At 41.7% G+C, this 14,075-nt stretch overlaps 1 protein-coding gene across 1 annotated transcript; it reads right to left on the bottom strand.

Annotated features, from left to right (window-relative positions):
- Positions 1-7,007: 7,007 nt before the first annotated feature.
- igbp1 (immunoglobulin (CD79A) binding protein 1) lies at positions 7,008-13,974 on the bottom strand. Its single transcript, XM_049586279.1, has 3 exons — positions 13,499-13,974; positions 11,195-11,524; positions 7,008-7,663 (listed from the first exon to the last, which is right to left on the bottom strand). Exons 1-3 carry the CDS (start codon positions 13,955-13,957, stop codon positions 7,394-7,396), a joined length of 1,059 nt encoding a protein of 352 aa, XP_049442236.1. The 5' UTR covers positions 13,958-13,974; the 3' UTR covers positions 7,008-7,393.
- Between the last annotated feature and the right edge of the window lie 101 nt (positions 13,975-14,075).

Raw genomic sequence — 14,075 nt, 5'->3', positions numbered from 1 at the left:
GTATCACACCACTTGCTGCGCCACTGGACCAGTTCTAGGCTCTAAGGAGTGGGGAGCAAAAATAAAAGACCCAGAGACCGTTGCTTTAAATACAAAAGGCCGGCAATTTACTGAATGTAATATAAACATGAAAAACACAGTACACAAAACAACAACAAAAAAAATTACCCTGCAGGTTCTTACATTGGGTAAGTATAATAAATGGAAAAGATATTTCACTCTTTTCTTTTTGTTCTTTTGTTTGCCTAGGTTATTTTGGTAAAGCTAATTTAAGTTAAGTTAAACTTTTCCCCTAGGTTATACCTATTTTAGAATTCCTATTTTACTTCCTGAGTTAACTCTACTTTTCCCTTTCTTTCACAGATAAAAGAATAATTTCAGTTTCAGAATCAAATCAAAGTGGACCACAATCATTCAAAATCACATTCAAAATCATGAACCCGAGATACAAACAAAAGTATGACACTTTAAATCAGTTCAAGTCCAAATGTGAGTTCAGTTGTTCAGTTCAATGAAAGCGTTTCAGTCCGATTCAGTCCAAAAATAATAATTCCATCAGTTCTCCGTTCAGTTCAAATCAAATCCTGACACTCCTACCATTCCGGCAGCGAGTCACTAACATGCGCAGATGATTTCCTCACTGATGTGATGGAGAAGATGAGATGAAGGTCTGGGACTGGCTCGCCATCTTGAATCCGTCTGTGAATGTGCACGCCGCACACTGCAGATCAATCTCGCTGTCATTACCGAGCTTCCAACCAAGCAAAAACCTGACCTGTGTAACAGGTCAAAACACAATAAATCTCTTTTTAAATACACAAATCAATGTCTCACAGTCTCTGAGTTGTAACGTTACTGCTACGGTGCTTTTCCATCTCAAAATGGCGGTGGAGCGGCCTCTTTTAACTCGCGGCTCCGTCTACCACATGAACTACTGAATATATCTTCCATTTACACAGCATACATACATTTTTAAAACATTCACAGTCATCATAAACCCAAAATATTAACTGGTGAACAGTTTATGACGGCGCATTTCCTTGTAAACAGCTATGTTTTTAGCGTTGGCTCTTCGCCAGAAAAGAAGGCACAACACGGTAAAAATGTAAGGAAGTAAACACAAAACTCACCAAAACCGGTGTTGCTTAATTTTCACATAACCCCCGTCAGTTCCCGACCAGGTACGTTATTGTTTTCCAACTGCAAAATCAACTTTTCACTCTCTTTTCTGCTTATTAACCACCGCTCGCTCTCTCCGATCTCTTCTCTGCTCTCTCCCTCAGGTCTCTGCTGCAGCGTCACTGAGGTGCTGCGTCTAGCGTCACTGGTCCTTAAAGGGACAGTGACACGAATTCTCTATCACCATATTTTGGATCCTCAATATTAAATTATTGTTGCATTAACATTTTTTATCAACTCTGATGAATTGACTTACATTAAATGAATCATTTTTAACCTTCAAACTTATTTATGCATTTTTAAATTACTTATTCCTATTTGTGTCATATTTTAACGTGGGTTACAATAGTCTTAAAGATTATTAATTTTTCAGATGGGGATAATTCCCATAGTTACTACTGGGTGGGGAGATAACCGCCTCACTCAGAGAACCAAGGTTACAATGTAACTGAATGTTATTAAGCACTTCCAAGACGATCCATCTACCTGACAAGTGAGGCATATAATAATGCTGATTAAACAGCATCATTACTACACAGGTGTGACTTGGGATGGTCACAATGAATGGTCACTCTAAAATGTGCAGTTTGTTCAGATTACACAATGCCACAGATGGAGTGTGCCACTTTTATGCTGACTGCAGGAATGTCCACCAGAGCTGTTATCTGTGAACTGAATGTTCATTTTGCTACCGTAAGTCATCTACAATGTCATTTCTGTCAAATTGGCAGTACATCCAACTGGCCATACAACTTCAGACCACATGAGGTCAGACCACAAATTCTCCACATTTAAGACTACACTTAAGACTTTCCTCTTTGATAAAGCTTATAGTTAGGGCTGGCTCAGGCTTGCCTTGTACCAGCCCCTAGTTAGGCTGACTTAGGCCTAGTCTGCCGGAGGACCCCTCTATAATACACTGGGCACCTTCTCTCCTTCTCTCTCTCTCTCTTTCTATCTCATGTCCTATTACTGCATCTTGTTAACCATTCTGGATGCATTCTGGATGTCACTAACTTGGCTTCTTCTCCGGAGCCTTTGTGCTCCACTGTCTCTCAGGTTAACTCGTATTGCAGTGGTGCCTGGATAGTGTGACGTGTGTGGTTGTGCTGCTGCCGTGGTCCTGCCAGGTGCCTCCTGCTGCTGCTGTTATCATTAGTCATACTTCTACTGTTATTATACACATATGATTATTGTCACATACATATACTATCAGATATTAATATATTATTATTAATTATTATATTATTACTTTCATTAATGTTGTTGTAAGCTACTGTCCTTACCGTCTGTCCTGTCTCTCTCTCTGTCTCTCTCTCTTTCTGTCTCATTGTGTCATACGGATTACTGTTAATTTATTATGTCGATCTGTTCTGTACGACATCTATTGCACGTCTGTCCGTCCTGGAAGAGGGATCCCTCCTCAGTTGCTCTTCCTGAGGATTCTACCGTTTTTTTTCCCCGTTAAAGGGTTTTTTTGGGGGAGTTTTTCCTTATCTGCTGTGAGAGTCCAAAGGACAGAGGGATGTAGTATGCTGTAAAGCCCTGTGAGGCAAATTGTGATTTGTGATATTGGGCTTTATAAATAAAATTGATTGATTGATTGATTGATTGATTGATTGATTGATTGATTGATTGATTGATTGATTGACATGTAACCACACCAGCTCAGGGCCTCCACATCCAGTGTCTTCTTGTGCAAGATAGTCTGGGACCAGCCACCTGAACAGCTGATGCTACAGTTGGTTTGCACAACTGAAGAATTTCTGCACAAACCATCAGAAATGGTTTCAGGGAGGCTCATCTGCATATTTGCTGATTCTTTTGAGTATCTGTGACTAAAGAATGCATTTCTATAGATCTAGTCATGAGAGATCCTAATGAATCAAGATCTGCAGTCAAGATCTGACTGCATATTTTAGAGTGGCCTTTTACTGAGACCATCCCAAGGCACACCTGTGTAGTAATGATGCCGTTTATTCTGCATCATAACATGACACACCTATCAGGTGGGTAGACAATTTGAAGTGCTCACTATAACAGACAAATTTGTGAACTAAATTTGAGAGAAAAAAGCTTTTTGTGAGCACAGAAAAAAAAACCTGTTGTCTGTTTTTTACACTCAGAGAAATGGGAGCCAGGACAAGTGTTGCCTTTGTTATAAGTTATAAGTTAAACATGATAAAAATACAAATGGTAAGTAAATTGAATGAGATACTGAGTGCATTGCATTTTTTTTTAACTTACCATGATTATCTTTTCTTTTACTTGTCAGACATTGGCCTTCATACAACACAATCTGAAGTCTGGACAGATTTGGAAAAGTTAGGTAAGTCTCAGAACACTAACTTAACTCAAAGGAAAGCAGCCTTATTGAGTGATGACGAGTCTGTCTCTAATGCAGCAAATACTAATGGTTGTCTGTGCTAAAACCTTCACATACTTTCTCCTAACTTAAAACGGACATTTTATAAACATTTCTGATGGGAAACAAACTTTTAACAGTATCGGGCAACATGGCTAACGCTGACAACTGTCCACTGTGGGTCTGTAATAAAGGAGCTCTCTGTTATTACAGACATGTTCTTAGGTTATTGGAGTTCCCCAGTCTACCTCTTTCACTTACCAATACTTACCTCAAATATTCAGACAACACAGACATCCTCACCCTACTCACAGACAACCACTCTGCCCTCGACTTTCACAACACAGTTGCACACTTCAACCAGTGGTGCAAGAACAAACATTTCAACTTAATGTAAGTAAAGCAAATGAGATAATATGTTCCCCCTCACCCCTGTGTCTCATTCTCAACAATAACCAAACAGTTGAAATACACTGCTCAAAAACATTAAGGGAACACTTAAATCACACATCAGATCTTGATGAACGAATTATTCAAGTTGAAACTCTTTACAGATAAAAGTTGTATAATTTGTTGAGGACAAAATGACGTAACAATGGTCAATGGAAACCAAAATCATCAACCCACTGAGGGCTGGATTTAAAATCACACTGAAAATTAAAGTAAATGACTGAAATCACAGCCTGATCCAACTTGTGTGAATTTTATCACAGCAACTCATAATGTGACTCAGTAGTGCCTGTATGCACTCCCGACAATATCTGGGCATGCTCCTGATGAGTCGGCCGATGGTGTCCTGGGGGATCTCGTCTCAGACCTGGACTACGGCATCAGTGAGCTCCTGAACAGTCTGTGGCAGTAATTGGTGGCGTCAGATGCACCGATACATAACATCCCATAGGTGCTCAATTGGATTTAGGTCAGGGAAACAAGAGTGCTAGTCAATGGCATCAATGCCTTCATCATTCCAGAAATGCCTATACACTCTGGCCACATGAGGCTGGGCCCACTGCACCAGTGTAAGGTCTGACAATCGCTCTGAGGATTTCATCCTGGTACCTAACTGCAGTCAGGGTATTGTTGGCTATGACATGGAGGTCTGTCCAAGGATATGCCTCCTCAGACCATCACTGACCCACCACCAAACCGGTCATGCTGGATTATGTCACAGGCAGCATAACATTCACCACGGCATCTCCAGACTCTTTCACGCTGGTCACGTGCTCAGTGTGAACCTGCTCTCATCTATGAAGAGAACATGGCACCAGTGGCGGACCCGCCAAATCTGGTGTTCTCTGGAGAATGCCAATGGAGCTGCAAGGTGCTGGGCTGTGAGCACAGATCCCTCTAGAGGATGTCGGGCCCTCATGCCACCCTCTTGGAGTCTGTTTCTGACAGTTTGGTCAGTTTGGTGCACACCAGTAGCCTGCTGGAGGTCATTTTGTAGGGCTATGGCAGTGCTCCTCCTGTTCCTCCTGTTTAGGAGCAGATACCGGTCCTGCTGCGGGGTAGATGCCCTTCTACTGCCCAGTCCGGCTCTCCTCGTACAACAGCCAGTCTCCTGGTATCTCCTCCATGCTCTTGAAACTGTGCTGGGTGACACAGCAAACCTTGCCACCACATGTATGGATATGCCATACTGAAGGAGCTTGACTACCTGTGTGACCTGATTGAGCTGCAGGTACCGCCTCATACTACCAGTAGTGACAGGGACACTAGTAGAACACAAAACTAGAGAAGAATCAGTCAGGAAGGATTAAGAGAGAGCAACTGTCTATGCCAGCACATGTAAAACCATTTCCTTTTATTGGGGTTGTCTTGCTTTTGCTTCTGTCTGTGGTGTTACTATGATAATAGTAATAATAATAATGTTACTGTGTGCTGTTGTCTGATAATGTACAGTGCTGGGAAGACTGCCCCCTGAAGAACAATAATGTGTAAGTCTAAGTCAAGGGACTGTATTTACAATATTGATTCTGTGTTGGACTGCGAGCCAGTGAAGTGATTTCAGTACTTCATGGGCTGCAGCATTTAATGCCTTTACGAGTTTCTTAGAATTAGTTTGGGATATAGAGCCTCTAAATTTTGATGTTTGATGGCTGCTATAGTTATGTGACTGACCTGACTTTCAATGTTAAGACTGTCTGAGAAAAAATGGATGGTTCATACGCATCTTCCCCCTGACAGCACAGAAGATCTATACAATCAGCACAGTTTCAAGGTGGACACCCAAGATTTGTGTCAATAATTCAGTATCTGACCAAATATTTCCCCTTATGTTCGTAAGATATGATATTACGTAATGGCCAGAAAAATGTTTTTACATAACACTGTGATGTCACAGTGACATTTGACCTTTTGGATATAAAATGTCGTCACTTTATTATTTTATCCTTTTAGACATTTTGTCTTCAGTTTTGACATAATTAGCATGAGTTTTTGAGTTATGACCAAGGACATATTACATACATATCATACTGACCTTGACCTTTGACCACAAAATTCTAATCAGTTTATTCTTGGACATTTGTGTCGAATATAAGAAATTCCCTGAAAGTGTTCTTGAGATATTGTGTTCATAAGAATGAGACAAATGCAAGGTCACATTAACCTTGACCTTTGACCACCAAAAGCTAATCAATTTACCATTGAGTTCAAGTGAACGTTTGTGTCAAATTTCCCTCAAGGTGTTCTTGAGATATCATGTTCACAAGAGTGAGACAGACAAGGTCACAGTGACCTTGACCTTTGACCTATCACCACCAAATTTATCATTGAGTCCAAGTGGACATTTGTGCCAAATTTGCCTTGAGATATCACTTTTCCAAGCATGGGATAGACTAAATAAATAAAAAATAGTAGCCCAAGGGTTACACCTTGTAGAATCCTGAGTAAAAGATGTTTTTTCAATAGATTTGAAACTACTGATGGGAACATAGAGGCTCCTTTGTGTGGTAGTCTGGAGCCTATCCCAGCTGTCACTAGGCAAGAGGCGAGGTACACACTGTACAGGTCACCAGACTAGTCCAGGGCTGACACATAGAGACAGACAACCATTGATGCTCACATGCACACCTACGAGCATTTTAGAGTCACCAGTTAACCTAACATGTATGACGTTGGACTGTGGGAGGAAGCCAGAGAACCCACAGGAAACCCACACCGACACAAGAACATGCAAAATGTATAATTCAGAATGGATTTAAGTTCTTTGTCTTCACTAATGCTGAGATGTTTTATATCAAATTGTTTTTTTTCCTGTAAGGGTGAAAAATATTTTGATGACTTATCTTTGGTTACAAACATATATCCAATCAAAAATAATTTGGGGTGACTAGCTAACCGCACCCATCATATTAAACTGCACATTAATGTTAGCTAGTGGCTAGTTAAATGCATTTGGATTTGAACTAAAGACAGATTCTTAACAGATTCTGTACACACTGACATTCTTGCTACATGATTTGTTCAGTCTCTTTATTTTCAATGACAGTGTTAGGGGAATACACAATACAAAGCAGAAGCATTAGCATTATGGCTGAGCTCCATTAGATCCAGCCATAATGTAGATTTTTTACTAAGATTCATTGAAAAACACCACAGACGACTGCTGAATCCAACTTTGTTAATGACTGACAACAGAAAATGGAATATCAGTGGATCAGCTGCAGTGTCAATCAACTCAGCAGGTTTATTTGGCAATGCTGTGGTGTGTCTCTGGGTTTGTGACCTTCTCATACCAACAGTTTTAAGGATCAAAATTGTGAAGAAGGTCCACTTCCTGGACTGATTAGAATAGAAATGAAGACAGAGTCAGGTCTTTTTGGACACACACTGTGTTGGGATCAGTTAGCCCATGTTCTGGCGGTTTCCATAACCTCTGCGATGAGTGTCTTTCCAGTCATCCCAGTTTCTGGCTTTCAGCAGAGACTCCTCATCATCATTTTCAGCCCTCTTCTCTTTCTCTTCTTCTTCCCTCTCCTTTGAATCAGTGTCCTCCACAGGAACCGTCCTGGGTATCCCCTGGTCAGGCAGAACTCCGTGTTTCCTGTGCTGATCATACCAGTCATCCACTGTCATGGTGGGGAGGCTGGGGTAACCAGCCCCGAACACTTGAGCCTGTGGACCAAACAAACAGATTCTATGACTCATCGTTGCACAGCAAGTTCAAGCTGGAGTTGGAAACTTTTATAGAAATGACTTCTTGTTTTGTATTAGCTGAAACTGTTACTATATCCACACAGTATTACATGAGACAGATAATGTGTGAAAAATGTCAAGCCCCTCCTCCTCGTAATCCTTCTAATGGCATTTGCAAGAATCAAAATGTGTGAATGAAAACAACCAATCAGAGCCAAGAAGTCTCTACAGCAACTGTCAGTCATGTCAATCACTACTTGTGAACTACGGTCAAACTGTCAAACTAGGCAGTACTGATAAAATATGAATCAAGATTCTGTTACTGCCCATGTCTCACCTCAAATGTTTTCAGAAACATATTTTGGTGTACTGTTTAGCTGTAAAATGGGAAAGTTGTGACTTTGCCGCCAACAGTCAAGCCTTTGTTAATCAATAGTGGCGGGTGTCATTCTCTTGGATGGATAAAAAGATAGTAAAAACAAATGCTAACTGGTTGCAAAATATCCTTGGGTGGTGGCGTATATACCTGGGTGGCCTGCCCAAGTAAAGTCAATTACCCCTTTTAGACAGTCATGTGCTGGTTTGAAATGATTTGGTTTGGTTTAGGCAATCAGCCCAGTGCGGCAGGAATTTGCATTTCCATTACAACAGTGTTAGGTGCTTGATGGTGTGTCTTTAACTGATGATGGCTTGTCTTGAGTAATGACGTTTAAAAGCAGTGGGCTAGTGCATGGCAAAAGTCCCTTGTTATTTTTGCTGCATGTGTTTTTCCATCACACAGCAGGGCAGATAAAAGAAGTTTACCTGTTGGAGGTGAGCTGTTCGTAGAGGTGCAGTAAGAGTCTGTTGTCTGCAGCTCTTCATCTAAAATCTCACTGTGACTGTTTCTGCATACTCTTCCTCCCTGTGATATCATTAGACTTGTCTTTGAGGAAAAAGCCAATGATAGACACATTTAATTTCCTATAAATTCTTCACAATAAAAGGTCCCCCATTATTTTATGTAAAAACTTTTATTGTGAAGCAACAAAATAAAGAAATGTTGAGTTTTCAAGCAGCAACTTCACATAACTTCCGATACGGCTGATAGTGAACATGAAACAGTAAAATAAAGTAGATACCTACTAAAAATGGAGCGCAGGAGAGAAACTAAACCCCTAACTACAGAGATTCAGTTTGATGCTATTAAAGGGAAATTTCGGTTTATTTCAACCTGTCTCCTATCGTCCTAAATTTGTTTCAAGTGACTAGTGACATAAAAATAATAGTTAGCATGTTAGCCGTTAGCCTAGATACAGCCAGGGCGCATTAGTAGCGTCAGACCTGTTAAAACGTAAGTGAACGGGCAACCTTCAAGTGCAAAGTTAGTCCACTAAACAAGCTTTATTTCCACAAAGACCGCGTCATATCGTTAGGATAAATGTCAGAGAACATATAGAAAACGACATGTAAACGTGTTGTCTTACCTTACCGGTGTGCTGCCATGTTTGTTTACTGTTTAGCTCTGCTTTCCAAAGCGTGGCCAAAATATCGCAACAACAAGCAGCAATCTCATAGCGTGCCTGAACAAGCAGCAACAGCTGGAAGGATACACTGACGAAGAGCTACGTGAAATTGAAGAACGGAGGAGAGAGAGAGAGAGGCGCAAGAGGTAGAGGACGAATGGCTGCTGCAAGGCTGCGTAGCTCTGGAGATTGGTGGTGTACCTGTGAGGAATGCCTGTTGCAAGGAATGGGACCGGTTGCAGCCTTATTTTCAAGGTCTGGATGTGACCAAGGACGAGACACCTCCACCTGGAGTAGTATCCAGCTGGGCTTTATCTAGAGCTGGCGAGATATATTTCGGCCACGCTTTGGAAAGCAGAGCTAGAGGGATAAACAAACATGGCACCACACCGGTAAGGTAAGACAGCACGTTTACATGTTGTTTTCTATATGTTCTCTGACATTTATCCTAACGATATGAGGCAGTCTTTGTGGAAAAAAGCTTGTTTAGTGGACTAACTTTGCACTTGAAGGTTGCCCGTTCACTTATGTTTTAACAGGTCTTACGCTACTAATGCGCCCCGGCTGTATCTAGGCTAACGGCTAACATGCTAACTATTATTTCTATGTCACTAGTCACTTGAAACAAATTTAGGACGATAGGAGACAGGTTGAAATAAACTGAAATTTCCCTTTAAAGTACAGAGAGCTGAACACACAGAGACTTTTAAAAACACCTTTCCCTCTGGTCTCCTGCAAACAGAGGTGCGTAGAGTCTTGCAAAACAGATAGTTGTTTGAGAGGGAGAAGCAGGGTCATTAGGGGTTGGCTGCGGTTGGCGAGACATCTCCACTACCCGCTTGAGGGTGGGTGGCCCAGCTTTTGGACCTACTCTGAAGAAGGTCCATCTCTGGCACGGTTCAACGTGGCACAGCACATCTAATCTGCTAATTGAAATGCACTGAATCCATTAAATGTGGAACTCCATCACGTCATTTAAGCAAACCACTTTTTATTCCTATTCACAACAATAAAATCACAGGTAATTTATAGATATCATTGTTGTTGCTGCCATTGTTAAGCAGGGCTTGAAATTAACTTTTTTACATGGTAGCACTGGTGCTCCTATCTTCAAAAAGTTTTGGGAGCACCCACTGTAATGTAAGAAGCACCAACAGTGTAAGCAAGTCGACATTATACTGTACACATTACATTTTATGTGTATAGTACACTTATCTTATCATTAACAACTCACCGCACTTTAGGGACTGTTCTTTACTTATGAAGGGACTGTTCTTAACTTATCAGAGGAGGAGGGTGGCTGGTTGATTTTTATTTTATTTATTTATTTTATTTCAATCCCCCCTTTGTTAATCACTTATTGATGCTGTTTTTGAAGTATGAATTGATGAAATTGATCATTGATGTATTATAGAAAAGTGATTTATCTTTTTATAAATGACAAAAGGCACATCTGCCTACTTTTTGCTGTGGTATCGTGATACTACTCAGAACCATGATACTTTCACTGGTATCGTACCGTGGGTCCAAATATTGGTACTGTGACAACACTAATGCTTAGAGGGCATTATTTGTGAAGTACAACCGAAATTTGCATGTTTATTTGCTAACTCAATTTGGATGGTATGATGGTCTTCTATGCTACTGTGTTTCATATCATTCATTCATAAATCAGCCATTCCTTGTCCTTGCAGCACTTTCAACGCAAGCACAGAATTACATAGAAACAGGGCATCCCACAAAGTTTTGCTTAAAACGGCACGCAGCATCGCACTGCGTCGCTTGCAAGCAGTTAGGACAGTCCCATAGAATACAATGCAATCAAACTGACATGGGTGCTGACTCGCGTCACATCCAGACGCTGCGCACCGGACACAGTGTGGCTCTACGCTATTTGCTACTTCTGCAATCCCCAGCAGCTCTTCTTCCTACTTTTGTCAATGAATGACTTCATGTGGCTGATTCAGCAGCAGTGTCCAGCACTGTCTCCTACACACAGTCTCACCTGTACAGCATCCTTGGTGAGAATGAAGGGTTTCATGGGAGGTCTGGCTGGCTGAGCTGGCTGCTTGACAGCACCCTTCAGACCATCCATCCTCTTGAGTATCTCCACCTCCTGGTCGATGCTCTCTATTTCCTCCAGACACACAGTGACCCATCTCCGGACATTCAGAAGGTAAAAATCTCTAGTGACTTCATCGTCGGCCTGACCGCTGTTCACAGCTCTCCGTACGTCTGACAGTTTGGCTTCCAGCTCCTTCTTCTGGCGGTATCGCTCGATCTTAGCTTGTCTCTGTGCTGCCATGGAAACCAGGTCTGATGGGCAGGGGACAGACTAGAACAAGAAGAACACGTCACAGTTCAGAGTGTCATCTGATTCATTTTCAAACTATGCTCTAAGTGACACTGTAATAGACTGAGTTATTCTAAAGCATAGTGCTTCCTTCCTCTGTCTCCTTTGCATCCATTCACTCGGGCATAATTAGTCCTTCCTTATTAATATTGCCGGCAGACAGAGTCACCCAAACAGCACAGTCCAGCCAGGACTTCCATTGCTTTCTGTTTTACCCTGCTCATAGTCAGCTGGTGTTTATATGTAGAGCTATTGTTGATAAGAACTGAGCACTTCCTGCATGCCCTTCACAATAAAAGTATTTTCATCTGAAGCCAGTTTTAGACCAGTACAATTAAAAGCAAAGTTGGCTCATATTATTAAAAGATGGCTTGAATAAAAAAAAGAAGATCTAATGACTGATTTGGAAAAATTCAGGATTTTTTGTTAGGAAAAACTGAGGGGCGTAACAGATACATTTTATCTCTGATGAAGCAAGTTAAGTGAGAGTGTAAACCAGGATTGATCCCTTTTCTGCTCAGTTTGCTTCAGCCAGCCCTATGTGAGTCACCTGCCTACACGGCTGCTTACTCAAATGTTCCATTATAACTTCAGTTGCCAATTTATTGGGTATACCTGTTCTATATATACTATATACTGTTCAGTTTTTGTTTAGAAGAGGCATTCATTAAATGGTCGGATCATTTTGGTGACTGCAGTTTGTGGTGCTGATGAATTGTACTGCATTACCTCTTCTGTCTCTCTGCCATTACGTCTTCTTTGTTGTTGAACGTGCCGCCAACTGACGAGCGTGACGTGCGTCATCAACATAAAAATTCGGCATAATGAAAAGAATCGAAAAGGGAATTGTTAAGCATAAAGGCTAATGATGATGATGAATTGAACCAGTTGGAACCGGTTCTTAACAGAAACCGGTTCTCGATTACCATCCCCAGTGGAGAAGGATATTAAGGAATAAAATTCACAAATAGTGGCGGGGCTCTTACTTACCACAACTATAGAGGATACCGGCTTCATTTATAACAAACTACATACAGAACTTTATTTGTCATTTCCTCTGTATATTTCAATTTTTGATCAGCTCCCATATATCCTGTTAAATTTAATATATTGTGCCATCATTTCAAACTCCTTACTTCCTGTAGGCTATCCCTTTAAGATTAAAAGCCCCTTATCATTTTGGTTAAAAGAAACTAGGGATGGGCATCAATTTTCGATTATCAATGATTGATTGTTAAGGATTTTGATCGATCACAAATAATTTTGCTTGACAGTCGCAGTGTTTCCCCTACAATGCTACAGGCCCGGTGAGCCATCATGCCTACGAGACCCCCCGCTGGACGTATGCCAGGCAAAAAATCATAAACAGATGGAGGCTCTCATCGGTCTCCAAAGCCTCGGCTGCTTCCCTTGAGGCCTCTGAAAACACTACCCTACGGAGGTTTCGCTGAAAACTTAAGCCTGTAACTCCTGGCTGGCAACGGTTGCAAACACCCAGGGGTGAACTGCGCACACGTGCCATTCTACCTCTTTGACAGCGAGAGGCCCTGGGGGGTTGAAGCTCAAAACTGGGGCAGCTGCGCTGAACCCGGCATTAGGTATGCAAAGGCATCTTGTGGGCCGGATTGGACCCTTTGGCGGGCCACTTCTGGCCCCTGGGCTTCATATTTGACACCCCTGCCTCAGAGCGTCCTGTGGAATATGGGTGAATGATACTGTTGGTAAATGAGGTTACTGCTGCTCCTACAACTTATTAATACTTAACTGTTTTTTAACGGATACTGATGCTTCTTCTACAATGACTCACTCTGCTGATTCTACATTCTGAAACACCGTGATGTATTTATTTTAATTTTTTCGTACCGTTCAGATTTTTGCACAAAACGTGACACCAGCAAGTGATAAAATTGTGTATTTGAACATCATTTGTGCTAATGTTAGTGTTTAGTCACTTACCTTGGGTGTCGAGTATCCACTTTCTGATGCTTCTTCAGGACTATTTTCATTCGTCACATTGGGCAATTTAAACTGTGATATGTCATACTCTTTACATCTCCTTAAAAAATCCATAAAGTAAACCCGGGCTGTTTGGACTATCTCCAGTCGTTTGTTTTGGCCGGTCTGCTTCATGGTCAGGGCTCCTAACAGAGCAGGCAGCAGCAGGTACCTCAGGTCCGCCGTGGCGATCTCCTCCAGCTCCTCATTGCGGCTGAACAGGTCGAGCTGAGCCACCATTCCAGACGCTTCTTCTAACATTTTGATACCGCGTTTAACTCTCACCTGGATACTGGTAGAGCCGAGCGGTTCGTTTGTACTGTCTACATCTTCAAATATTTTCCACCCACGATCAAGCAAGTCACACAATTTCGGAGGTCCTGCGTCTGACACATCGTTGGTGTTTTCACATTCCGCCATCTTGTCATATGTTCCGGGTTCTTCTTCTTCGTCATCTGTTTATGGCGGCACACTGCTTCAAGTGATATTACTGCCCACCATAGATCAAACACTGAAACATCACGCGAATGCATGTACT

This window comes from Epinephelus fuscoguttatus, linkage group LG9 (genome assembly GCF_011397635.1).
Source record: "Epinephelus fuscoguttatus linkage group LG9, E.fuscoguttatus.final_Chr_v1".
In the NCBI taxonomy this organism is placed as follows: domain Eukaryota; kingdom Metazoa; phylum Chordata; class Actinopteri; order Perciformes; family Serranidae; genus Epinephelus; species Epinephelus fuscoguttatus.
The sequence above is the reverse complement of the archived record's forward strand: the minus strand, read 5'-3'. Positions and strand labels throughout refer to the sequence as shown.